We start from the raw sequence: 24,735 nt of genomic DNA, 5'->3' as shown, positions 1-24,735 counted from the left end.
GCTGTGTACACACTCCCATTGACTCTGAAATCCAGGGCACACCCACCACTGGTCTGGGAAGCTGTGCACACATGACATTAGCCACAATCTACATCTATCCTGCAGTTTATTGAGAAATACTGAGTTTTGATGTGTTTTCCCCCAAATGAGCTTCAATGCAATTTGAAAACATAAGTCATATTAAGACTTCCGTGCCCCCCCTCTGCCCACTGGCGTGGACAGACAACAGGCAACCTGGAATCACATCCAGCTGTAATGATGTGTATGACAACATGCAAATATGATTTGAAATGCAGCAGGGAGGAGACCTTGCTGCATTTTAACCAGTACTGTAATGTGTTTGCAGCCCGGCTCACTTTTAATCAGTTCTCATCTGATTAAAGTGTTAGGGGTGCTAATGTACTTTATGGAATGGCCATGTTATAAGAATTTTAAGGTTCATAACTGTATATATAAAACCACATGTTTAAAACCCCACAGTTTAGCTCCTGAATGAATTGACCTCAATATTTCTCTGAAAGGTCAAAGTGGGAAATCTGCCCTTGGTCTCTTTCCTCACAAAATCCTGTCCTCACAAATCCTGTCTTAAAGGCACATTCAAGATATGAACAGGGTGTGAGCCTGAGACCTGTGACCTAGATTCAGGAATTACCGGTAAGTAGTTATAATAACAAAAGAGTGGCCAAACCAGATAATGCAATCGGGTAACTTGCCAAAACAACGCACTCAGATTTCTGCTGGAGACCGCTTTTTGTGATGTATCTATGATGTTTCTGGGGGTGGTCTTGGACTCTGGGGTGGGAATTTAAATTGTCTATATAAGGGCTTGGGATGCGGGTGGCGCTGTGGGTTAAACCACAGAGCCTAGTGCCTGCCGATCAGAAGGTTGTCAGTTGAAATCCCCGTGACGGGGTGAGCTCCCGTTGTTCGGTTCGGTCCCAGCTCCTGCCCACCTACCGGTAGCAGTTCGAAAGCACGTCAAAGTGCAAGTAGATAAATAGGTACCGCTACAGTGGGAAGGTAAATGGCGTTTCCGTGCGCTGCTCTGGTTCGCCAGAAGTGGCTTTGTCATGCTGGCCACGTGACCTGGAAGCTGTACGCCGGCTCCCTCGGCCAATAATGCGAGATGAGTGCCGCAACCCCAGAGTCGGTCACGACTGGATCTAATGGTCAGGGGTCCCTTTACCTTTACCTACCGTATATAAGGGCTTGCACACATGGCTCTGGGTCTCTGGGTTGCAACAGCTTTTAATAAAGATCAGGTTTAACTAGCTGCCTTGCTTTCCATTAGAACTCTGGTCTGGTCTCTGTTACTTTTGTGCCGACAGTGGTTTCAAGTAACGTCCTGCCAGGGTTCAGGATTTCACCCTGAATCGGACCCTTTATCTAGATAATTCTCTTAAATTCTTACAACAGCCATGTGTCTTGTTTTGCAGACAGCATTCCTCTTTTTGAAGGAGTTCTTTGTCTGAAGGGTTGTCCAATCCAAGTAATGTTTAAAAATACCAAACCCTGAGAAGGGAGAGCAGCAGGAGGGTCGGGCGGGGGTCTTGACTTTGCCCATCAACAGTGAACACCTGAACAACAGACTGAGCAGGCTCATAGTCACCCTGTGGAACGTCCTCCAATCAGATGTCAAGGAGATAAATAAGTATACAACTTTTAGAAGACATCTGAAGGCAGCCCTGTAAGGGGAAGTTTTTTATGTTTGGTGTTACCGGTATATTATGCTTTTATTTCTTGGAAGCTGCCTAGAGTGGCTGGGACAACCCAGTCAGATGGGCAGGATACAAATAAAATCATCATCATCATCACATGCAAATCTCTGCCCTCTTTTAGGCGGCCCCTCTGCTAACACCGCTGTTAATTACTCCAGCCTCTATGGTGGCTGATAACATTCCTGTGGCTAAGCATTCCCATTTCCCCTGGGTTTCTGCTCAAAACATACAGGATCAGGATGTCAAAAAATGTGTTGCAGCTGTCCTCAATTCTTCGTTTTCCTATGTGGAATTTGCATTTCCCTGCCACCCCCAATACTGTAACTATAAAGCCCAGCTTGGAGAATTGGCTGTGACGAACCAATAATGAGGGAAAGGCACTTTCTTCATGATTGGCAGGAGAGAACAGAGAAAGCCTTGTGCCAAAAAAACCCGGCAACTGTTCCTCTATACTCCTATGACCAGAAGTACCATTTAATTAGGTACTTCCTGTTGAGCTGCCTGTTTGCAAGCTACTGTTGCTTATTGGTGTGATGCGGGCTGGAAAACATTTTTGGCACCAAGAAGCCACTAGACTAGAGGGTTCTATCTGAGAAGAAAATGACCCCTCAATCCATGCTATTCATTATTGTCTTGCATTAACCCACCTTAATCGTGCCAGATGCACTCATAAAAAGTTTTCATTTTACAAAGCTGGCAACAGTCCTATTAAGAATACCCTTCTTTAAGCAAAGCAGCAAGGGGATGGGATCCAATTTTCAATCTCAAGGAAGTGCAGAACAAATACTGTTCATCTCCTTCACATTATGAACCTCTACTTCACTGGTAAATCATAAAGAACATCATACACTCCTACTGAGCAGCTGCTACCTATCTAATAATATTTCAGAGTACCGTAATCAAGTCTTAGGGGTTGGACAAGACTAAAAGTCTTCTTCAGCTTCTCCTCTGTGGCTGAAATGCATCTACAGCACATAGCAACCTCTTCCCCCGCAGTTTTAACCTTTCACATAACTAAGAGAGTGCATCACAATCAGAGAACAAGTCTCACACCAAAAGATAACAGCATGTAAAGAGTAGATTGCTACTTTTGCAATGGGCCTTCAATGGCCACAGCAGCTACATGACAAGAAAAACTTCACCTGTTGGTTTCAGCCTGCCATTCCACTACTATAGGCATACAACCTCTGTTGGTAAAATACTGTGGCAATCCTTAAAACCAGACAGTTAAAGCAAAAGAAATGGTCCACTCAGGAACATCCATAGATCTGAACTGGTATCAGGAAGAAGCAGAGTTTCAAATCCCCTCCCAACCCCAACACAGCAGTTCTTTGGACTGGGTAGGAGAAACCTCGGTATCTGGGCCATATTAGAACCCTCCTACGATATCTACAATGTTCCAGGGAACCAGAGAGCATTTTTATTCAGTTCAGCTACATTTTTTATGGGTTGTCCATTTAAAAAATTGAGTTCTAGGGCATTTACCGTATTTTGACAAGCAAGCATAGCAAGTAAAAATAAGTTTCTTCCATTCATCAAAGTGATCTCACCACTGCTCTGCACATGCTTTAAATAAGTTGATGGTGATGATGGAGCAAGAGGGAATATTGTGTGCTTGAGGAAGAGTATTTTCAAATCATATGGATGAGATGGAACACATTGTTTCTGTGCACAGAACTCCATGAACCTGACAGCAGTGAGCATTTGTGGTTTTGTGTCTTCAGCCTTGAGTGTGAAGCCAACTTCAAACCCCAAGTCTCCTGAGCCTAAATCCTCACCTCGCCACACACAACATGCATTTCTCTGGTTGTGGCCATCTCTGGAGCCTCAGAGAAAGAAAGGAAAAGGGCAGCACAAGTCACTTTTGTGCCAGATGTAGGAAATGCAAATGGTGCTCCCCATAGAAATGGGGGGCAGGACCCATACCCATGAAGAAGAGGAGCCTTTTTACTGGTGGTGCTCCAGCTTTGAAATTCCAACATTGTATTTTATATTTTGGCTCCAGGTTAAGATTTTCTTATTATTTGCCCTGGCTTTTTAAATGTACTGTATTATTATTTTCTGTATAGCTGGCTGCATAGGTTTGGGTTTGTTCATTTTGATCTTGCACATAACAAATAACTGGGATTAGCAATAACCCAAAATCTGCCACTAATGATAGGGCTGCATTTGTAGTACATGGAGTGCTTATGAACTCATGCTCAGAGCAACATGCACAAGCTCTCTCTGGACAATGAATGATGTGCAAACATAGTAGCGGGAACGACGGCATCAAGCGGTACAAGAATGCAGAAAACACAAAGAAAAGCCAGCGCACACTTCTAGGCAAGCCAAGGAACCAGAAATCCAGGGCAGAAGATCACAAAAAGCCAATGTTTAGAGCAACACTTCCCGTGGACTTTGATGGTCAGGGGTGTTTGTTATTTGTCTACTGGCAAAGAATGCTACCAAAGTCATACAAGACAAGATTGCAGGCTCAGTTCTTTGGGAAATAATACTGTTATGCCTCTGCTTTCATTACCAAATTAGAACTTGTCTGGATTTAGGAGATAAAGTCATGCTGATGCCCAGAGCACCGGCTCTGGTGAATCATGTACAGCCAGTCCTCATTAATAAGCTCCAGGACATTTTTGCTCAAGCTCTGTACAGAAGGCAGTGCAAGGAATGTGGCCCACAATGAGAGTGTCTGGGGTCTGGAATGGATCAGTATATGAAATCCATCCCACCAACATTGGCTTGGAATTCCAACACCCCCCTGCCCAAACTACCACCCACCCACACTCTTATCTCAACTCCCTTCCCTGGTGCTACCAGGGTCCCTGAGCGCTGCACTCACCAGACACCTGGACGGCGAAGGCCATGGTATCATCAACAGCGTTGCAGGTGTACTTCCCAGAATGCTCTGGGCCAGCTGCAGGGATGACCAGACACCGCCGGGCACCCTCTTCCTCCAGGATGAGGCCGCTGTTAGCCTCAAGCGTGACACCGTCCTTAACCCAGCGGACTGGCGCATTCCCATGAGAGAGAACACAGGTCAGGGTCACTGTCTCCCCCGTTGAGGCCTTCAGGACAGAGGGAGTCCTGCGGGGCTGCACGATCTTCACAGGGGGCTCTGGAAGGAGAGGGCAGGCAGCCCAGATATGAAGCGGCCACAGGCAACACTGCTATTGCTGGGCCACACCCACAAATTTTTCACTGGAGGGGCATGTGGGAGAAACACTGAGGAAACCCTAAGTGTAACTGAGTATCTCATACAGTTTGGCCTGACTTCCCCAAACAGAGGACATTCCAACAGTTCTCCAACTTCCCTCTCCAGGAATTATTTTAAAGCCATACTTTTAAAAGGGCTGCTAGAACTCAAAGCAATGCTGGAGGGTGTCTGCACGGTTAACAGTAGTTCCTACAAATACACCTGGGGGTGGTATTAGGCCTTTTTGCTGCAACACCATGCTAGCAGCGTACGCCCAAACATTTGTAGCTGGAGTCCTCTGTGCAGAATTCAACTCCTTCTACAGGCTTGCCAAATTTATATACTGGTCAGAATAAATGTTTGAGAGCTGTTTGAAGTGCAGCCATAGAAGGATGCACTCATGCAAATAGCATTGTTGGATCCCCAAACAACAAGAGAGATTCCCTATTTAGGTAGATTGCCGATTTACTTACTTACTTACTTACTTACTTACTTACTTACTTACTTACTTACTTACTGCTTCCTTACCGGTAGAAACACATTTAGCAAAGCTCTGGCATTTCCACAGTACGCAAAGCCAAAGCTTTGGCCAGTAAAAGCTCATACAATGCATTGTAAACAAATGTTGGTCTAAATAAGAGTTATTATTTAACTGACCCTGTGAATTTTGGCCAGTGGGGATTCCCAAACCACCACTAGCACTATGGAGGCCAATCCCTAAGAGATGGGATCTCATGGCGACCACATAACATGCATGCACGGAATGACAATCCCTCCTTTGTATTGATTATTTGAGCTCTCTCAAGGTTTGCCTGCAAGAGCACAATAAGTTTATCTATAAAGTAAAAGGTACAGTGTTTAGGGCTTTGTAGTTCAGAAAAAAGGTGAGAAAGGGGGACGTGATAGAAGTGCATACAATTATGCATGGTGTGGAAAAAGCAGACAGAGAGAAGTTTTTCTCCTTCTTATCATACTAGAACCTAGGGTGATCCAGGGAAGCTGAACGTTGGAAGATTCAGGAGGACAGACAAAAGTAAATACTTCTTCATGTAATGAAACTATGTAATTCACTACCAGAAGATGTAGTAATGGCCACCAACTTGGGCAGCTTTAAGATGGGTTTAGGATAAGGCTACACATCATGATGGCTGTGTACTACCTCCAGTGTCAGAGGTAGGGTGTCTCTGAATCCCAAGCACTGGGAATCCCAAGCAGGGAGAGTTCTGTTGCAGACATGCCTGATTTGTGGGGCTCCCCACAGGCATCTGGTTGGTCACTGCGAGGACAGGATGCCAGACTAAAAAGGCCTTTGGTCTGATCCAACAGGCCTCTTATGTTCTCATTAGAGAACACTGTAATAATCTGCTGGTGTAGATTTAGTCGGCATCACACTTGCAGCATCTATTCTATACTGAGCATTTTTGGGCATCAGTGTAGGTACTTCCAAGAATATGTTCCAATTGCACTGTACTGAAGAGGGATGAGCCCCTGCTAAAATTTTAAAGGGCATACATGTGTGTGAAGGCCAGACATTGTCTGATGGGGGTGGAAGACCCACAGCACAATGACACTTTCTTTGGATCACCTTACAAGAAAAGAGTATAAAGAGACACAGCATAATGGCACCTCTGTGTCTCTTGTACTATTCCATTTGTCCCTGGCATTAATTCCGTTTCCAGAGATTTTATGGGTATCATATACATTGTGAGTGCTTTAATAATAATTCTGTGCCCACATCTATACACTAATATGTGTTTATGGCTGGGACAAGACCAGGGCGAAAAACAAGTGACCCTTCGCCTACTGGTACTGTTGGGACTCCACTAGCATGGCCAATGTCAGAGGCCACAGGTTCCCCATCCCTGGACTAGAACAGGAGAGACTTCATTTACAGATTACCCAGTTGGAACTCAGTCTGGGCTGTGTTGGGACTGGTGTTCTTAGAATTTAAGTTTCTGAGCTGGTTTAAAGTTGGAACTGAGTTAGAGCTTTGGGTGCTTTTTCTCCTTCTTCTTCTCAGAACTGCAAGTTCAAGATCAGAGTGCTCACCTGAAACTCTGACATCAAAGGAGACAGACTCATCCTTGGTCTCACAGATGTATTCACCAGCATCTTCAGCACTTGCCTGCAGGACAACTAGGCGACGCTCAGCACCTTCCATTTGAAGCAACAAGTTGTTTGTCTCATCCACTTCCAGGCCGTCCTTGAACCAGCGCACAGGGGCATTGGGAATGGACACCTCGCAGCTCAGCTCCAAGCACTCAAATGCCTGTATATGCTTCTCTAGTGAACGCTCCACTGGGTGCAAAATCTGCACGGGTGGCTCTGCAAGACAAATGTAGGAATATATGAGGCTTCATCCCCTATGTGAGATGACTTAGAGCCACTTCGTTCCAGGAAGTTCTGAGATAGAACAGAAGGATAGGAAGCAGAAATCTCAAATCTGGCTTCCTTTAATTAGTGAAGAATGAACATCTTGGTTAGTAGCAAGAGACAGAAATCCATACCTAAGTCAAAGAGGAAGGGTGAATTTGGGCACAAGATCACTGGGACTGAACGCTAGAGACTTGCTTACCTGTGACAGTGACATTGAAGAAGACCATGTCGCCCCCAGTGCCACATGCAAACTCCCCTGTGTCCTGAACCTGGGCCGCAATAATAACCAGACGGCGATGAGGCCCTTCACTCTCCAACAGGAGGCCATCCTTTTCTTCCACCTCCTCTCCGTCCTTGTACCAGCACACAATGGCATCAGAGCAGGACAACTCACAATCCAGCACTACACGCTCTGAGACCTGATAGGCATGGGCTGCATCTGCATTGGAGTGCAGAACTCGGACAGGCAGCTCTGCAGGGGAGAAATTTATTTATTTATTATTGCATTCATATCCCACCTTTTCTCCAAGGTGGTCCCTCCCCTCCGTCTTATCCTCATATCAACCTTGTGAGGTTGGTTAGGCTGAGAGACGGTGATTGGCCCAAGATCACCCAGGGAGAATCATGGTTGATCGGAGATTTGAACCTTGTTGTGCCAGGTCTTAGCCATTACACCACACTGGATCTCCATCATAATACCACCATAGCCTAGAAATGTCATAAAAGCATAGACTAGAGAGTGAGGGCATCATTTGAGTTGTGGCTCAGTGCTGTGCATTCCACTGGTGCAGGAGATAGTGAAAGGGACCTATTGGATGAGGTACAGGTGGGAAGCAGAGATCTTGGTGCTTGCAGCATGCCTGCCATTTTAGAGGAGACTGGCGCTGCCGAGGTTATTTACAATCAGTTAGATATGGCACCTATAAATTACACAAAACGGCAATGAAATAATGAGAGCATGAAGAAAGGCAGAGGTATGGGTGGCCTCAAGTAGATAAACTTGGTTCAGGTCCTAAAAGGGCAATGAAGAGAGAGAGAGAGAGAGAGAGAGAGAGAGAGAGAGAGAGAGAGAGAGAGAGAGAGAGAGAGAGAGAGAGAGACTGGGCAGCTGTTCTGAGAAGTTGTCACCAGCTCCTGAGTTTCTTCAGCCAGGAACAGCACTTTAGGTCTAATAGCATTTTTGATCTTCAGCGACCCTAAAAAAGGTCATGACCTAACATAAGGTATGTTGCACCACCATACAACTAGATGGTGCTAGGGATAAATGGGTCCATATGAGTTAAAAATGCGTCTCAGGTTTGGAAAAGCTGAAGACTATTGCTTTAGGGCTTGCCTCATGCACTCCTTTGACATTTCTTTGACTCAACTCACCATCCACCATCACAGTGAAGTCCACAGTGTCATCAGCTGTGTCACATGTATACGTCCCAGAATCCAAGGGGCAGGCCGAATGAAGCAACAGCCTCCGAATGCAGCCCTCTGATTGCACCTTGAAGATGTCATGGTCCACAGGATTTCCATCCTTGAACCACCGGACAGTAGCATCAGAGGCAGAGACTTCACACTCCAGGAGGAGAGGCATCCCAGTCAGGATTGTCTGGAGACACTGAGCCTCTGACACTGGAGCGATGCGCACCTTGGGAGCTGAAGAGAGACATTGTGAATGGGTGGAGCACCTTTGTGCTGCTGTGGCCACATGAAGGAGGACACATGATCTCAAATTGACCTAAAGGCAATCTGTGCTATGCAACAAAATATCCTATCTCAGTTGCCCCTTTAATTTATAGAAAGGGCTCAGTTTCTGAAAGGAGAGGTGGGCTCAAGAATAACTAAATGTCATATCCTCTGACCTGCAATGCCAAATGAAAGGGCCTGGTAATTGCTCAGAGATGTGGGTGCAGGGAGACACTTGGCACACGCTCAGAGGCACGTTGTTTTCCTGCTTCCTAGAGTTCAAAACAGGGCCCTGGTTATGAGCACAGGTGAAACAGAAAGCCTTCCAAGGGGTCCCAGCCCCCTGGCACTTTAATTGGCACTTCCCGTTTTCAACTGAGTATAATCACTTGTATTGCAACCAATGGCAGACAAACAGGATATTACTCTGGACTCATGTGTGAGCAAGCAACTTCCCCCATCATAGTTCTAGTTCTGCTTCTCAAATAGTGGCTTTCAAACAGGGAGCAGGAAGTGAACTCTGTATGTTACTCTTGTCTTTTTCTCTTCCCCTGTTTCAACAGGCTCAACTTATACCAGAGGTGTAGTTGAGTGGGATGTGTCTCAAGTTACAGCAATTTGTAATGTTGAACCAAGACTTTTCTCTGAATTGTGCCTTGGAAAAGATCCAGAGCTGAACTCCAGTTCCCTGATGAGGGGCTTATTGGAGTGCCCATGAATCTGACAGACAACCAAAGAAGTTTAAATTAACTTTACTGAGAAGTTAAAATGAAAGCACAATATGTAATTGAATCGGTATTGAATGAAGAATTGATATTCAGAGGGGTATGCAGAAGGTAATTCAATTTACAACCAGCGATAGTAACTTTTAGGTGAGCTGTAATTCTCTTCTCTGACTTGATCGCCCATTGGGAAAGAATTTGCTTTGATCATTATTTTAGATTTTGCTTTTATAGTTTATTATAGCTATTGGTAGTTTACTGCATATATTCATTATATAAAATATATGTGGGTGTATGTGCGTATATAATAATGTTGGAAACTGTGAAAAATTGCAGAGAGCATTAGGTGGGTGGGAGAGAGAAGGACATCATCAATCAGCAGGCCACTGTAGCCCTGTTAATGTTTCCAGTGCAAGGCTAGCCTCATCCAACAGATTTGGAAGAGGATGGATTCCCACAGGGGTCCATAAAGTTGTTGGGTAAACACTACAGTCAGTGGAAGCATTTCTGCCTGTCGGGTGAAACTATCTCCCCTCTCTTCCCCTCTCATGCTATTCCAGGGGATCTTCTGACCCTGCTGGGTGGATCTGGGGAGGGAGGGAACACATGGGGAAGGAGTGGGGGAGCACGGTGGAGGGGTTGATGGAGGAAAATCCTATTGCACTAATAGGAGCCCTTCCATTGGCTTCTGCTAACACAGTATCTGGCCCAGTATCTTGAATCTGGCCCAGTATCTTGAATACAGACGGGCAAAATTTTCAAGTGTGAAAACCACTGCTCTAGTAGGCAGCTAGTGGGCAGGTTTGCTGGGCAGCAAAAATCAGCAGAGGAAGAGGATAGGAGTGTGAGCATCTGTGATAGTCAGGAGGGATGGAGCAAAATCTTGGTTTGTTGAGGTGTGTGTGGGGGGGAACCCTGCCTCTACCCAAACCAGCAGAAATCACAAGGGGGTGAAGGCCATGTTGCTTTCATGATGCCAGCAAACATTGATAAGGGAGAGCAGTGTAGAGCTACAAGCCCTCAGCCTCTGGAGCCAGGATTTAGGGTGAAAAGGGAAGATAAAGGCTGGCCTGCCACATGCTCCCTTCCCATCTCACCTCCAGCTTTGTGCCAGACAACAGCACTTTTAGTTGCATGGATCCCCACTGGATCCCCAAAGCTGCAATGAGAACTTGGTTCTCTCACACAAGACTGCAGGAGCGTGGGGAGAAAAAAATGGTCTTTTTAAGATAGTGAGAAAACTCCACCCACTGGGTCATGATGCAGTTGAAGCTGGAGAGTGGTTTGCTGCAGCCATCCTCTACGCCAGGGGTGAGGTTCCCCACCTCAAGCCCAAGAGCCAAATGTCACTCTCTAGTCTCTCTATGTGCCTCTTGGGGTTGTCCCCAGCTACACAGCCTCTTCCCAGGCCACTACACCGTTCACTGGCCCTGGCCTGTTCTGCATCCTTCTCAAGTGTTTATGCCTGGCTGGGACTGCAACCTTGAGAATTCTAATAATGACTCTTGCTTCTCTGGATGGAGGACAAAGAGGGTTCTTTGAGTGTGTGCAGAAACCAGCCTACTGCACAAAGGTGAATTTTGCATTCACTGCTCTGCCCACTTTTCCTTCTGCCCACCACTGGCATGTGGCCCCCTGTAGGTTGCTTAGAAAGGAGTGTGGCCCTTAGGCTGGAAAAAGCTTGCCCTGCCCTGCCCTAAGGCCAAGACACACCTCCACAAAGATCCAGGGCTTAAGCGGGAGAAGCAAACCCACAGACACATACCTTTGGCCCACAAAGCCATGACAGGATCTCCACAGCTACTGCAGCCCCTGGCTCTAGAATTGGGAAGGGCCTAGCTTGAGCACAGAAGCTGCAGTAGCGCTCATAGGGCTCAGCACCATGGTTTGGCATTGGGAAAAGCTATGGCTGGCACAGCCCCTCCTAACTAAAGCCAGACACTCACATATGATGCAAATGTGCAGCATGGCGCAGGATCCGTGTTATGCAGCAAAACCAAGGGTTGGATTGGGATCTAGGAGAGACATTTCTGTTCAGTTCTCTAGGTATCTTATAACTCTCTCTGAGCCCACTCAGATATGGTAGGAAAGACAATATATACAAACTGTATTGCTTTTCACTATTTTCAGTGTTTCTTAATTTCATTTTCTCATGAACATCTATTCCTCTTTCAATATATATTCAATTACGTATTGTACTTTCATTTAAACTTCTTAGTAAATATCATTTAAATATCTCTACCTGCCTCTAAGGCTCAGGGGTGGCCAATGGGGGGGGGACTAGAGTTGACTTCTGTCTCCTCCCCACCCTTTCCAATACGTAAATCAATTACCGGTAATAGAAATCTGAATCCAGGCCTATTAACCTCCACTTTCAAAAGCACCCACTGGTGCACTGAACCTATATAGCTCTGTGGTAGAGCATACGTTTCACATCCTAGGTTCAATCACCAGTGTGTCCAGGTAGGGCTTGAGGAAAAAAACTGTGTCAAACCCTGAACAGCTGCTGCCAGTCAGTGTTGGCAACACTGAGCTAGATGGACAGGTTGTCTGGCTCAATATACGGCAACTTCCTTAGAGTTTTTTTCAAGACGTAGCACAGGAAAAACTCAAACTGGCATTATCTCTGCCATATGGCTCCACAGTGAAGTGCAATACAGATTATAGAAGCTAAATGCAAATCTGATCCCTGGAATTTGAGCACAGGTGCCCATGACCGTGGAACATATGAAGCTATCTTATACCAGGTCACGCAACTTGTTGGTCTAGCTCAGCTTGGGGAACCTTCAGCCTGCCAGCCAAATTAGGCCTGTGTTGCAAAATATGACTCAGCAATATCGAAACCAACACGATAGCCAGAAACAAGTACAGTATAGGAAACATTATGGAATAATGAAAACATCAAAATGATCAAACTGAAGATCAAGCTTGTAAAGCTTTGTATAATCGACAAATGTCCAATAATCGCATGAGCAGTGTTCCAGAGTATTTTTCATTCTAATGTATATTATATCAATTCAAAAAAAGATTGGTTAATGAAGAAATTGCACATCTTTCTACTTATGAGTGTTGTTGAACTAACTGGCTGATGAAGAACTGAACGAAACAATAGTTGCTATCCGGAAACACTGTTTAGCAGAGTTCAGAGTTGGACATCACAATTGGACATTTGCCGATTATACAAAGCTTTACAAGCTTGATCTCCACTGGGTAAAGTCTGGCACCGTGACTTATTCAAGGACTTTCAGAGACTTCAGTTTGATAGTTTTGATGTTTTGCATTATTCCATAAAGTTTCCTATACTGTAATTGTTTCTGGCCATCGTGTTGCTTTTGATATTGCTGAGCCAAATTAGGCCTGGCAGAAGTCCTTATTTTCCCCCTGCCACACCCTCCCTCTTACAGCTGACATCCGTGGGTAAAACTGAGGTTACTAAGCTGGCTTTAAGGCTCCCAGTTGTTCCACTGCAAGTGGGGCTTCCTTTCAGTGCCTTCTAAATTCTCAAGCAGAGTCAGTCCCTGCTGCAACTGGAGCTTACCGTACATTTGCTGATGATGAATTTAAATTCAGTGCCGAATGCCAGCCTGCAGGAATTAGCTCCAACAGTGAATTCAAGCTGGTGTGCAAAGTGAAATATTTCACCTGACGGCATGCTGACATGCTCAGTATTGTCTACTCTGACAGAAGCTTAGCAATGGGCTTCAAAGTGGGACTCTGAGGAAATACAGTATATGGCATGTATTAGAGTGGTTAGGGGAGTAGTCCTAAGGAAGGCGCCACTGTACATTTACTAACCTGCAACTGTAACCACAAAGAAGGCAGAGTCAGTCCCAGTGTCGCACACAAACTCGCCTGAATCTTGCACCTGGGCTGAGGCAAGGACAAGGCGTCGGACGGGCCCTTCGTTCTCCAGCAGCAAGCGCTCTCCCTCTTCCACTTCCTCCCCATCCTTGTACCAGCGGACAGGAGCACTGGAGCAGGACAGCACACAGGACAGCACCACACGTTCGGAGGCCTGGTAAGAATGGGACGCGTCTGCGTTGGAGTGCAGAATCTGCACAGGTGGCTCTACAGGGTGTGTGTGTGTGTGTGTGTGTGTGTGAGAGAGAGAGAGAGAGAGAGAGAGAGAGAGAGAGAGAGAGAGAGAGAGAAGAGAGAGAGAGCAGTAAGTTTCAGGAATTAGAAGCAGATTTGGAGACTGTTGAGGGCAGTAGTGTAGTAGCAAAATCAGAAGTGCAAGGTCCCTTCACAGTTATGTGTCACAGCAACACACCCTCATAGATATGGTATGCAACTTTCTAAGACTAGACAATAATCTTATAATTATACAATAGTAAAATTAAAGATACATTGCAATGATCAATGCAGATCTTCATTTTAGTTAGATTTACTATTTTCTGCATACATACATGGAAAATGATTTGGAGTGCTTCAATATCTTCTTTCAGGGTAACAGCACACCATTCTCCTGAAACTGAAGCACCTTGTGTTTTCAGTGTTCCTAAATGCTCCACGTTGGATCACAAAGTGGCTAAAAAGCTGATTGGGTGGTTCTAGGAGACTGGAGACCCTGCAGGAACCCTGCTGCAGAAATACTGTAGTAGTGGGGTCAACAACCTGGGAAGGTAGCCCATCTAAGAGAAGATCCTAAACCTCCACTGCCTCACAGCTATACTCATTCAGAAAGGTTTCAGGAGTAAATCCTGAGGAACAATCTGTACCTGCTGCCTTGCAGGACATCTTTGGGAGAAGAAAAGTCTAAGGAGTAAACCCTATACAAATCTGGACAGGAGTCCCTAAGGTGGTTGGATGGCATCTTGTATGTCTCCTTCCAGCACCTCCTGCTGGTGCCAAATGTATTGCTTTGCTTTGGATCACACCAGTGAGTCTGAGAGTGGTGGTCTTGTCATCTGGGCAGCCCAGGACCTCCATACAGACTGCGTAGGCTTGCGCCCCGAGAAGGTCACTTTGGTGCTGCAAAAGCCGCAAAAACAACATGGGAGGCAGCAATTACAAGTTATAAGCTCAACCTGATTGGAATCAGGTATAAATGCTATGGGTTGCCTTCGCCAGTGGGAGAAATCATTGTGTCCACTACTGTCAACTACTGTCTGCCTCATAGCCAGATAGCCCCTGAACAGTAAAGTTGTTGTTGTTTAGTCGTTTAGTCGTGTCCGACTCTTCGTGACCCCATGGACCATAGCACGCCAGGCACTCCTGTCTTGCGCTGCCTCCCGCAGTTTGGTCAAACTCATGTTCGTAGCTTCGAGAACACTGTCCAACCATCTTGTCCTCTGACGTCCCCTTCTCCTAGTGCCCTCAATCTTTCCCAACATCAGGGTCTTTTCCAAGGATTCTTCTCTTCTCATGAGGTGGCCAAAGTATTGGAGCCTCAGCTTCACGATCTGTCCTTCCAGGGAGCACTCAGGGCTGATTTCCTTAAGAATGGATAGGTTTGATCTTCTTGCAGTCCATGGGACTCTCAAGAGTCTCCTCCAGCACCACAATTCAAAAGCATCAATTCTTCGGCGATCAGCCTTCTTTATGGTCCAGCTCTCACTTCCATACATCACTACTGGGAAAACCATAGCTTTAACTATACAGACCTTTGTCGGCAAGGCGATGTCTCTGCTTTTTAAGATGCTGTCTAGGTTTGTCATTGCTTTTCTCCCAAGAAGCAGGCGTCTTTTAATTTCGTGACTGCTGTCACCATCTGCAGTGATCAAGTAGCCCAAGAAGGTGAAATCTCTCACTACCTCCATTTCTTCCCCTTCTATTTGCCAGGAGGTGATGGGACCAGTGGCCATGATCTTGGTTTTTTTGATGTTGAGCTTCAGACCATATTTTGCGCTCTCCTCTTTCACCCTCATTAAAAGGTTCTTTAATTCCTCCTCGCTTTCTGCCATCAAGGTTGTGTCATCTGCATATCTGAGGTTGTTGATATTTCTTCCGGCAATCTTAATTCCGGCTTGGGATTCATCTAGTCCAGCCTTTCGCATGATGAATTCTGCATATAAGTTAAATAAGCAGGGAGACAATATACAACCTTGTCGTACTCCTTTCCCAATTTTGAACCACTCAGTTGTTCCATATCCAGTTCTAACTGTAGCTTCTTGTCCCACATAGAGATTTCTCAGGAGACAGATGAGGTGATCAGGCACTCCCATTTCTTTAAGAACTTGCCATAGTTTGCTGTGGTCGACACAGTCAAAGGCTTTTGCATAGTCAATGAAGCAGAAGTAGACGTTTTTCTGGAACTCTCTAGCTTTCTCCATAATCCAGCGCATGTTTGCTATTTGGTCTCTCGTTCCTCTGCCCTTTCGAAATCCAGCTTGAACAGTAAAGTGCTGACCTGCAACTGCCTGCCTGCTTCAATGGGAACTCAAAGTATCACATGACAAGCAGAGTGAACTTCTTCAAATCCATCCGCCACCAGCACTCCCCACCCCCAACCTCAGACCTCTACACCACTGGTTGGGGGAGGGTGCTTGGCAGGTTGCCTTTTTTTCTAACCAAAGTGAAAAGCAGTGGATCAGGAACCAGATAGGAAAGTGAAGGGGGCAAGAGAAACCAATGTGTCATGGGAAGCATAAGTGTGGGGACAGACTGCATGTGAAAGAGAGAGGGAAAGCTTATTGAAAATGTCATCTCAGCGTGCTGCCACATTTTTGTTTATTGGAAGGCAAATGCCGTGCTAGGAATTTTTGAGAAAGTGCCTGAAAGTAAAGTAGCAAATAACACAACTTCTTTATATAAACGTGTGATGAACCCACATTTATAACAACAGTTGTGCATGCCTGGATTGAGAACGTTCAGGGGTGAAGTGAATGAGGACTGGCTGAAGCTCTGTTTCCTTTCTAAGGAGGTCACTGGAAGCTTACTGGAATTTATAAATATTTGCAGATTTACAGGTTGAACATAAGTGGCAATTCACAACACCGCTCCTCACTTAGGTTATTGGAAGGCAGCTCCCAGGATCTTCAGAGCTCCCCATAAAGCATATAGGTCTGACCTTTTTCTCAAATTGACTCAGTCTGAATTCAAAGCTCCAAGCTTAGCTCCATTTGCCCTTGACATTTGGCACTGATCTTAATATTGCCATATTTGAAGGAATGAATTACAAAAAGAGGCTCCAGCCTGAAACTGCTGAATTACAATTAATCAAGGCCATCAATTCTATTCAATTGTTTCACTTCCCACTTCAGATATTAATTAACTCAGCACTGTCAACCTGATTATCACCTATCACTGCTTTGTAAAGGGTCACTGTGCTTATTTTGCATATATTTCAGCTCTAATTGTCATTATCTGTCCTTTTTGCATTTCATCTGTCTCTGACCTCACTGCTTATAAATTCCCCTCTTACAAATCTCTGTGTGTGCGTCTCTACATATCTACATACATACATACACCTGCACCTGAGGATTACACTTCATTAATCTGATGAAGCGGACTGTAGCTCACAAACACCTGTGCCATAACTTTGTTAGTTTTTAAGGTGTCACAAGATTCTTTGTTGTTTTTGCTGCATCAGACTAACACAGCTACTCCTCTGGAAGTAGCAGAGCAAATGATGGCAGAAAAAGGCAACTAAAAGAATTCAGGAGATCAAGTATCTTTCTTGTAAATGAAGTAGTTTGATTTTATTTATTTAGCTTAAAAAGAAGAAAGACCAATGTCTTCTGAACAGAATTCACTAACGGCATGAAAAAGACTGAATAGGAAAATATTATTCACTCCCACTCAAGATGCATGCTGTAAACTAATCCACTGAAATGGATAAGAAGTGGGAGGTTTCAGACAAACAAAAGAAAGAACCTCTTTGCACAAGGTATAATCAGCTTAGGATACTGACCGACACAGGATGTTGTGACGACAACCAAACAAATGGAGGATAGAGTGGCTTACTAATCAGAACAGCCCAAAGTGCAACTCCTGTGTTTATTTGGAGTCAGTAGACCTCAAACCACCAGATACTATCAACAGTGAACATGAACTTCCTTCAGGCATCTGTCTGATGATTGTTCATAAAAACAGCACAAAGCAAGATGGGCCAGTACAGTTTATGCAGCATGGCAGTTATGTTCCTCTCCCTGTTGGTTCTGACCAAAGTAGGTACATCAATGAGGCCTTTGAAGCACCATGGACTGCAGCACAGAGAAGAGCAAAGGACATGGGTTTGGGAGGGGATGTATCTCTACGAAGATAAACTGATTAGTTCTCTTACCAGTAACCGTGATGTTGAAGAAAACAGAATCACTGCCTGCATCGCACACAAACTCCCCTGCGTCCTTCATCTGCACTGAAGGAATGACCAGCCGTCGGTGGGGTCCATCGCTCTCCAGCAGGAGGCAATCACTTTCTTCCACCTCTTCCCCATCCTTGTACCAGCACACGGGAGCATCAGGGCGGGACAGCTCACAGGCCAGCACCACATGCTCTGCAACCTTGTAGGTATGGGCCTCCTCAGCATTGGAGCGAAGAGCCCTCACAGGAGGTTCTGTGGCAAGAAGAGACATTCTATAGATGGGGATCAGTAGAAAGAAACACCACACCAAAACCTTGGGAAGTAGAACAAAACCATATAAAATAGGGCTGGGGGACTCTGGGCCCTTCAGATATTGTTGGACACCAAGACTGTGTACACACACCATACATTTAACACACACTGCTTCCTCAAAAGAATAATGGGAACTGTAGTTTACCTCTCAGAGGTACAGTTCCCAGGATTCTTTGGGAGAACTCGTGTTCTCATCAAACCCTTTGCCAACTCTGTAATTTATACTGGACATATAATCTAGATTGCCTTTAAAACTGAGAAATTGTCAACAAAGTGTTTTGGAGGAGAAGCCATGTTTTTCTGCTGTAGCAAAATCCACCAAGTTTTTGGGCGCTGAAGAGAACTGATAATTAACAAAGTGAAGTCTCCCTAGATGACAAGATATATTCACTCAAGAGTTCTGAATCTGAAGTGGCTGAATTGCTTGCATTAAAGCTATTCAGCAAAGACCTTCAACAAATTTCAGTACAGGGCATGAAAGTGTCATGGAACAGCCACAGAGAAGAGAGGTTCAGAAGAAATAACCAATGCTTACAAAGGAGAGAGATAAATAAGAAGTTCTCAACTACATGCTCAGACACAATCGCTAATGACAAATATAGGGGGCAGACTGAATCCTCTTTTGGTATCATTTAACTCAACTTAGCCAACTCAAAATGGCTATGAAAAGTTACAAAAAGGCTGCATTGTCTTGGGTTTTAGAAGTGAAAGGCTCTCTAGCCTAAAGACTGCTGACCATTATTGGCCTTAAAATGCATGCCTGAGGAAAACAACAAATCTCACACTGACCTGTAACAGTAATACTGAAGAAAACAGAGTCGCCACCTGCATCACACACAAACTCTCCTGTGTCCTGCACACAAGCGGAGGCGATGACCAGCCGGTGGTGGGATCCTTCACTCTCTAGCCGAAGTCCCTCACTCTCTTCCACCTCTTCCCCATCTTTGTACCAGCGCACAGGAGCATCAGGGCGGGACAACTCACAGGACAATGTCACACATTCCAAGATCTGATAGGTATGATCTTCTTCCGCGTTGGAACGCACAACGTGCACAGGTGGCTCTGTGACAAAAAGGAAGTGTCACTTTCCTTGGAGGTTTATATGCAGTGGTTGGGTGCTTCAGTTGAGATTCCAGCATTGCTGGGGGATGGACTAGATGACCCTAGGGTTCCCCTCCAACTCTACAATTCTGTGGTTCTATGATTCTAGAGAAGGGCCTTAGCTCTGTGGTAAAGCACATGCTTTGCATGCAGAAAGTGCCAGGTAGAACTGAAGAAGAACCTAGCACTAAACTCTGGAGAGCAGCCACCAGTCAGTTAGGCAAGCTCATGTGAGAATCTCTAATAATAATAATAATAATAATAATAATAATAATATATTATTTATACCCCACCCATCTGGCTGGGTTTCCCCAGCCACTCTGGGCAGCTTCCAGCAGAATATTAAAATACAATGATTCATCCAGTATTAAAAGCTTCCCTAAACAGGGCTGCCTTCAAATGTCTTCTAAAAGTCAGATAGTTGTTTATTTCTTTGACATCTGATGGGAGGGCGTTCCACAGGGCGGGCGCCACTACCAAGAAGGCCCTCTGCCTGGTTCCCTGTAACCTCACTTCTTGCAGTGAGGGAACTGCCAGAAGACCTTGGGAGCTGGACCTCAGTGTCCAGGCAGAACGATGGGGGTGGAGATGCTACTTCAGGTATACAGACGCCAGAGGTGCAAAGGGGAAGGATGGGGAGACTTGGAAAGCCCTCTGCAATCCTCCTGCAACCCTCCTTTCCACCCACAATGTCAGAGGTACAAAGCATGGGGAGGATTGCACAGGGTGTTGTAAGTCTTTCTGAGGGGCTCCTTTTGCCCTCCTATGTCAGAGGTGCAAAAGGAGCTGCACAGGGCACCTTCAAGGAGCAGTGCTGAGGAAGACCGGGTCTCCCTCAAATGGTAACCACTTCTCCCTCCCTGAGCAAGTACCCCTTGGCTGTCAAGCAGACAAGATACAGAGGAAATAAATAATATACATATATAAAAAGTGGGGAAGGACAGGGGACAGCTCTCACCTGTGATGGTGATGTTGAAGAAGGCAGAGTCACCGCCTGCATCACATACAAACTCCCCTGTATCATGGATTTGTGCAGAGGCAATGACAAGGCGGCGGTGTGAGCCCTCACTCTCCAGCAGGAGGCGCTCACTTTCTTCCACCTCTTCCCCATCCTTGTACCAGCGCACGGGAGCATCAGGGCGGGACAGCTGGCAGGCCAGCACCACACGTTCAGAGATTCGGTAGGCATGGGTCTCCTCAGCGCTGGAGTGCAGGATCCTTACAGGAGGGTCTGGGGGTGGGAGGGAGAACCGCACCATGAAAAGTCTATTACTGACCCAGAGCCTGTTGCACCCCCATTCTAGAATTGGAAACGGAGCTTTATGGAAACAAGAACCAGTGTTAGGGAGAAAAGATGGTGCAGTGGTCAAAGTGTTACACTGGGACGTGGGAGACCCGTCACTGCCTCTCCGTCTCACCTGCCTCGCAAGGTTGCTGTGAGGATAAAGTGGAGAGAACTATGCATATCACCTTGGAGGAAAGGAAGGGTGTAACAAGGAGGCCTGCTTTCAGTGACAGAACCTCATGCCATCATATTTCCCGTTACTAAGAGGTCAGCTGGTTTAGAAGACAGAAAGATGAATTTGTATTTGGAAGACTTGGATTTCAAACGTCACCTTTGCCACAGACTTTTTGTTTGGCCTCGAGCAAGCCACTATTTGTCAACTTCAGTTCTCCCATCTACACACAACAGAGATAACAGTGACCAATCTTGCAGGGTTGTTATGGAATGGGAATTTGCTCACTTAGCAAACAGTTAAAGTACTTTAGAAATTATAAATGCCATTAACATGTAGGGTTTGGACACAGAATGGCCCACATACAGATTCTGACTTTGCCATGAAACTCAAACTGCCCAGCCATTGGGCAAGTCTCCCTCTCTCAATGAGAGAGAGTCCTTGAAAAAGTGTGAGAAGCTGCCAGCTCTGCGGGCAAACTGGGTGACATAACTGGGCTCCTGAGCCCCATGGGGTGCCGCAGAAAGAATGTAGTTGGTAAAGGGAGTAATGGACTCAAAAAGGTTGAAATCCTCTGCTTAGGTCATTCACAACAGCTACTTCACTCAAGCTTCATTCCTAAGCCTTTGGGCCAACAATGCTGTTGAACAGGTTTCTTTTCTCTTTTTTGGAATGGTGACACCAGTAGCATAGCTGAGAAAAAACAAAAGGGGAGGGGTGTGTTTGAAATACCCTCTGAAAATCTAATTGCGTGTTTGGAACAATGAAGCACCAGTAGACAATTTCAAAAAAGCTCAGCATTTCAGGTTTATAAAACAGTGAGGGAGTGGTTAATTCAAGAGTGTGAGTGCTCTTCACGATAGCCCCACAGCTATGCCCCTTCCCAGATTATACATTTTTAAAATGTATTTCCCCCCTCATATGACACATGCCATCTCTTTTGCTTAACATTCAGCCTGATTAAGACTTTTGTGGACTCAAAAGCTTGCTCACTATTTTGTAACATTTTGGTTAAAGGAACTTCAAGTTTGTTTTCAAAATAAAAGATCCACTTTCAGCCTTTGTCATGCACACTAATGTAGCCTACACCTTTGTTATAAGAATTTTGAGGTCATATATATATATATATAATAATTGTTCATAAAACATGTACATGAATGTACAGAAACATGTCTGAAGCAGCACAGGAAAACAGGCCTGACTGACACCATTTTGACTCTCTCTGACCAGGTGTTCCTCTGCAAGGAAGAAGTGGGGTGGGGGGAACCTTCTCATTGTCTCAGGAATTAAAGTGATAATCCCTGGCATCCTGATACCTGACTGCCAGACAAAAGGGTGTGATTAACTTGGCTGGGAAACAGGGAAATGTAAATATCTCTCAATTTTGTTGATTAGGTTTTGGGGGCAGGGGGCAGGGTCCAGGATGCTCAGATTACTGCCACCAGACCTCCCCTTTCATGATGTACCTATGATGAATCTAGGGAGAGGGGTCTTGGGCTACACCCCTTCTGTGACACATGGATGATGCTTCTGGGGGGTGGGCTGAAACCAATTTCAAATTTCTTTTTAAGGGCAAGACATCTTTGTTTGGGGTTCCTTCCTTGTTCTCCTGTGTGAGAGGAAGGACCCTGTTGCAACAGCAAAAATAAAGGCTTTGCTTCTCAAACTTCTCTGGTTGGCCTCTGTTATATTCTCCAACCGATGGAGAACCCAATAAGGGAATAAAGACAGATTTTTGCCTATATCACCTTCCTCAGCTTAACTTATTTAGTGAGTTTCTCTTGGTGAGAGGCCTTATTTATTTGACATGAGAAGGACTGACAAATAGTGCCCCAAGAGATGACATTATTATTAATATTAATATTTCTTACCCTCCTTTCACTATAAGGTTGTAGGGTGAATTAGAAAGCAATTTTAAAACACAATATTAAAAATGGCTTTAAAAAAAACAACAGTCACAATAATAGGGTGTGTCTCCTGAAAATATCTCTCTCTCAGGGCAGGACAATGAGGTGCATCTTCAGCATACAATGAAAACTACATAATGAAAGTGCCAGACACACCTCTGTGCGCTATTGATTCCTGGTCTGCTACACCACTGTTGTAAAATCTTCTGCAACTTAGGTGCCAGAGTCCAGATGGCTGAGAAGAATGCTCCTACTCCAAAGGAAAAAGGAGCTATGTAGTCTGTTGCAGAGAAAAAATTAAAACCCTACCCCAAACTGAAACATGTGGCACCTTAAAGACAAGCTACTTAATTTTGTCATGAGATTTGATAGACAAGAGTCTATTTCATCAGAATCAGAATTAAAAATGGATATCCACCATCTTCATTGTCCATGCATTGGATGAAGCAGGCCTTTCTCCATGAATGCAGATATATATTCCTGTATTGTTTTTAAGTGCCACAAGTTTACTTGTCATTTGTCCCCTTATCTGCACCAGAAAAAAGGTTGTTAGCTACCTGATTCTTTGTACCAAGCTATCATGGACTGAGCAGTGAGGACATGTTCGGATTGTGGTGGCCCTTCATTAGGGGGAAATTACTGACCTGTAACAGTGACGTTGAAGAGCACAGAATTTCCACCTATGTCACACACAAATTCCCCTGCATCCTTCACCTGTGCTGCAGGAATGACCAGGTGGTGGTGGGGGCCCTCACTCTCCAGCAAGAAGCTCTCATTTTCTTTCACTGCCTCCCCATCCTTGTACCAGCGCACGGGAGCATCGGGGTGGGACACCTCACAGGTTAGCACCACACGCTCTGTAACCTGGTAGATATGGGCCTCCTCAGCATTGGAGTGAACAACTCTCACAGGAGGTTCTGCAACAGCAAAGAGTTACTATAATGGCAGAAAAGGTGGAAAATATTCAGAGGATGGAGCACATTTTCTGAATTGGAGGTGGAAAAGATTGGGCTGCAGGCCAAACTCCTGCTGGGACCGGATGGCAGAAATCTCACATGTGCCCCTTATTTTAAGGGACCCCTTTATTTTAATAGGTTAGACCTTATTCTAAGACCTTATGTTTGCAAGGCTTGAATAACTTTTTTTAGACCTATGGGCACATTTGGGTTGTTGAGCAAATGTTGTGGGTGCCACCCATTCTGGTCTCTTTTCCCTCCTCTCCCCTGGACTATTCCTCCTCCTTGCCCTGAGACAGAAGGAGAGAAGGTGCACACACACACACAGTTATGTTTTCAAAGGGATCTTGGTAAAAGTCTGATCCCTTGGTAAAAGTCTGGTCTCTGAGCCTTGATAAGCACATAGAGTTGACAGAGGAAGTGGGAAAGAGTATCAGTCTCCCAATTTCCTCCTTCAGCTCTATGTAATTCACTTTTCAAGGAAGGAACAATTAACTATCCTAACCCCCCATGGCCAAGGTGAAAGTGAGTGTGTTGCCTCAGAGGGTTCACAGGTGTCAGGGAAAGACATCAATGACACCCTTTTGCCCACAGCAATGGCTCCATTGGTGACCCCAGTAGAACTTACACTAGCTGATCCTCAAAACTAGGCCAACTTCTTTTTCCTCCACTTACCATCTACGGTCACAGTGAAGCTGATAGCATCATCGCCTGCATCGCATGTATATGTCCCAGAGTCCAAAGAGCTGACAGAGGAAATCAACAACCTGTGGATACGGCCTTCAGTTTGGACACTGAAGCGACTATCATCCAAGGCCACAGGATTCCCTTCTTTAAACCAGTTGATGGGGGTGTCAGGTATAGAGACTTCACACTCCAGGAGTAGAGGCATGCCAGCTGTGAGTGTTCTGAGTCGCCTGGCCTCAGGCACTGGGGTGATATGTACCTGTGGGGCTGGGGAGGAGGAAGAAGAAGAAGAAGAAGAAGAAGAAGAAGAAGAAGAAGAAGAAGAAGAAGAAGAAGAAGAAGAAGAAGAAGAAGAAGAAGAAGAAGAAGAAGAAGAGTTTGGATTTG

At 45.3% G+C, this 24,735-nt stretch overlaps 1 protein-coding gene across 7 annotated transcripts in view; it reads right to left on the bottom strand.

Annotated features, from left to right (window-relative positions):
* OBSL1 (obscurin like cytoskeletal adaptor 1) overlaps window positions 1–24,735 on the bottom strand; it is a 65,771-nt gene that overhangs the window by 26,151 nt on the left and 14,885 nt on the right. For 6 of the 7 annotated variants that reach the window (XR_004693285.2, XR_004693288.2, XR_004693289.2 and 3 more), the window contains 10 exons: window positions 24,337–24,615; window positions 23,350–23,622; window positions 20,300–20,572; window positions 19,030–19,302; window positions 17,908–18,180; window positions 13,476–13,748; window positions 8,656–8,928; window positions 7,484–7,756; window positions 6,958–7,233; window positions 4,555–4,830 (listed from right to left, as the gene is read on the bottom strand). Coding sequence is in view for 2 of the 7 variants with exons in the window: in XM_035126611.2 (XP_034982502.2) it covers window positions 4,555–4,830; window positions 6,958–7,233; window positions 7,484–7,756; window positions 8,656–8,928; window positions 13,476–13,748; window positions 17,908–18,180; window positions 19,030–19,302; window positions 20,300–20,572; window positions 23,350–23,622; window positions 24,337–24,615 (2,742 nt within the window). In the remaining 5 variants the exon portion in view is untranslated. The remainder of the gene's footprint in view (window positions 1–4,554; window positions 4,831–6,957; window positions 7,234–7,483; window positions 7,757–8,655; window positions 8,929–13,475; window positions 13,749–17,907; window positions 18,181–19,029; window positions 19,303–20,299; window positions 20,573–23,349; window positions 23,623–24,336; window positions 24,616–24,735) is intronic. The other variant, XR_004693287.2, reaches the window with a different exon arrangement.

The sequence above is a fragment of the Zootoca vivipara genome, chromosome 1 (genome assembly GCF_963506605.1).
Source record: "Zootoca vivipara chromosome 1, rZooViv1.1, whole genome shotgun sequence".
In the NCBI taxonomy this organism is placed as follows: Eukaryota; Metazoa; Chordata; class Lepidosauria; order Squamata; family Lacertidae; genus Zootoca; species Zootoca vivipara.
Note: the sequence above shows the minus strand (reverse complement) of the source record. Positions and strands in the feature narration are given on the sequence as shown.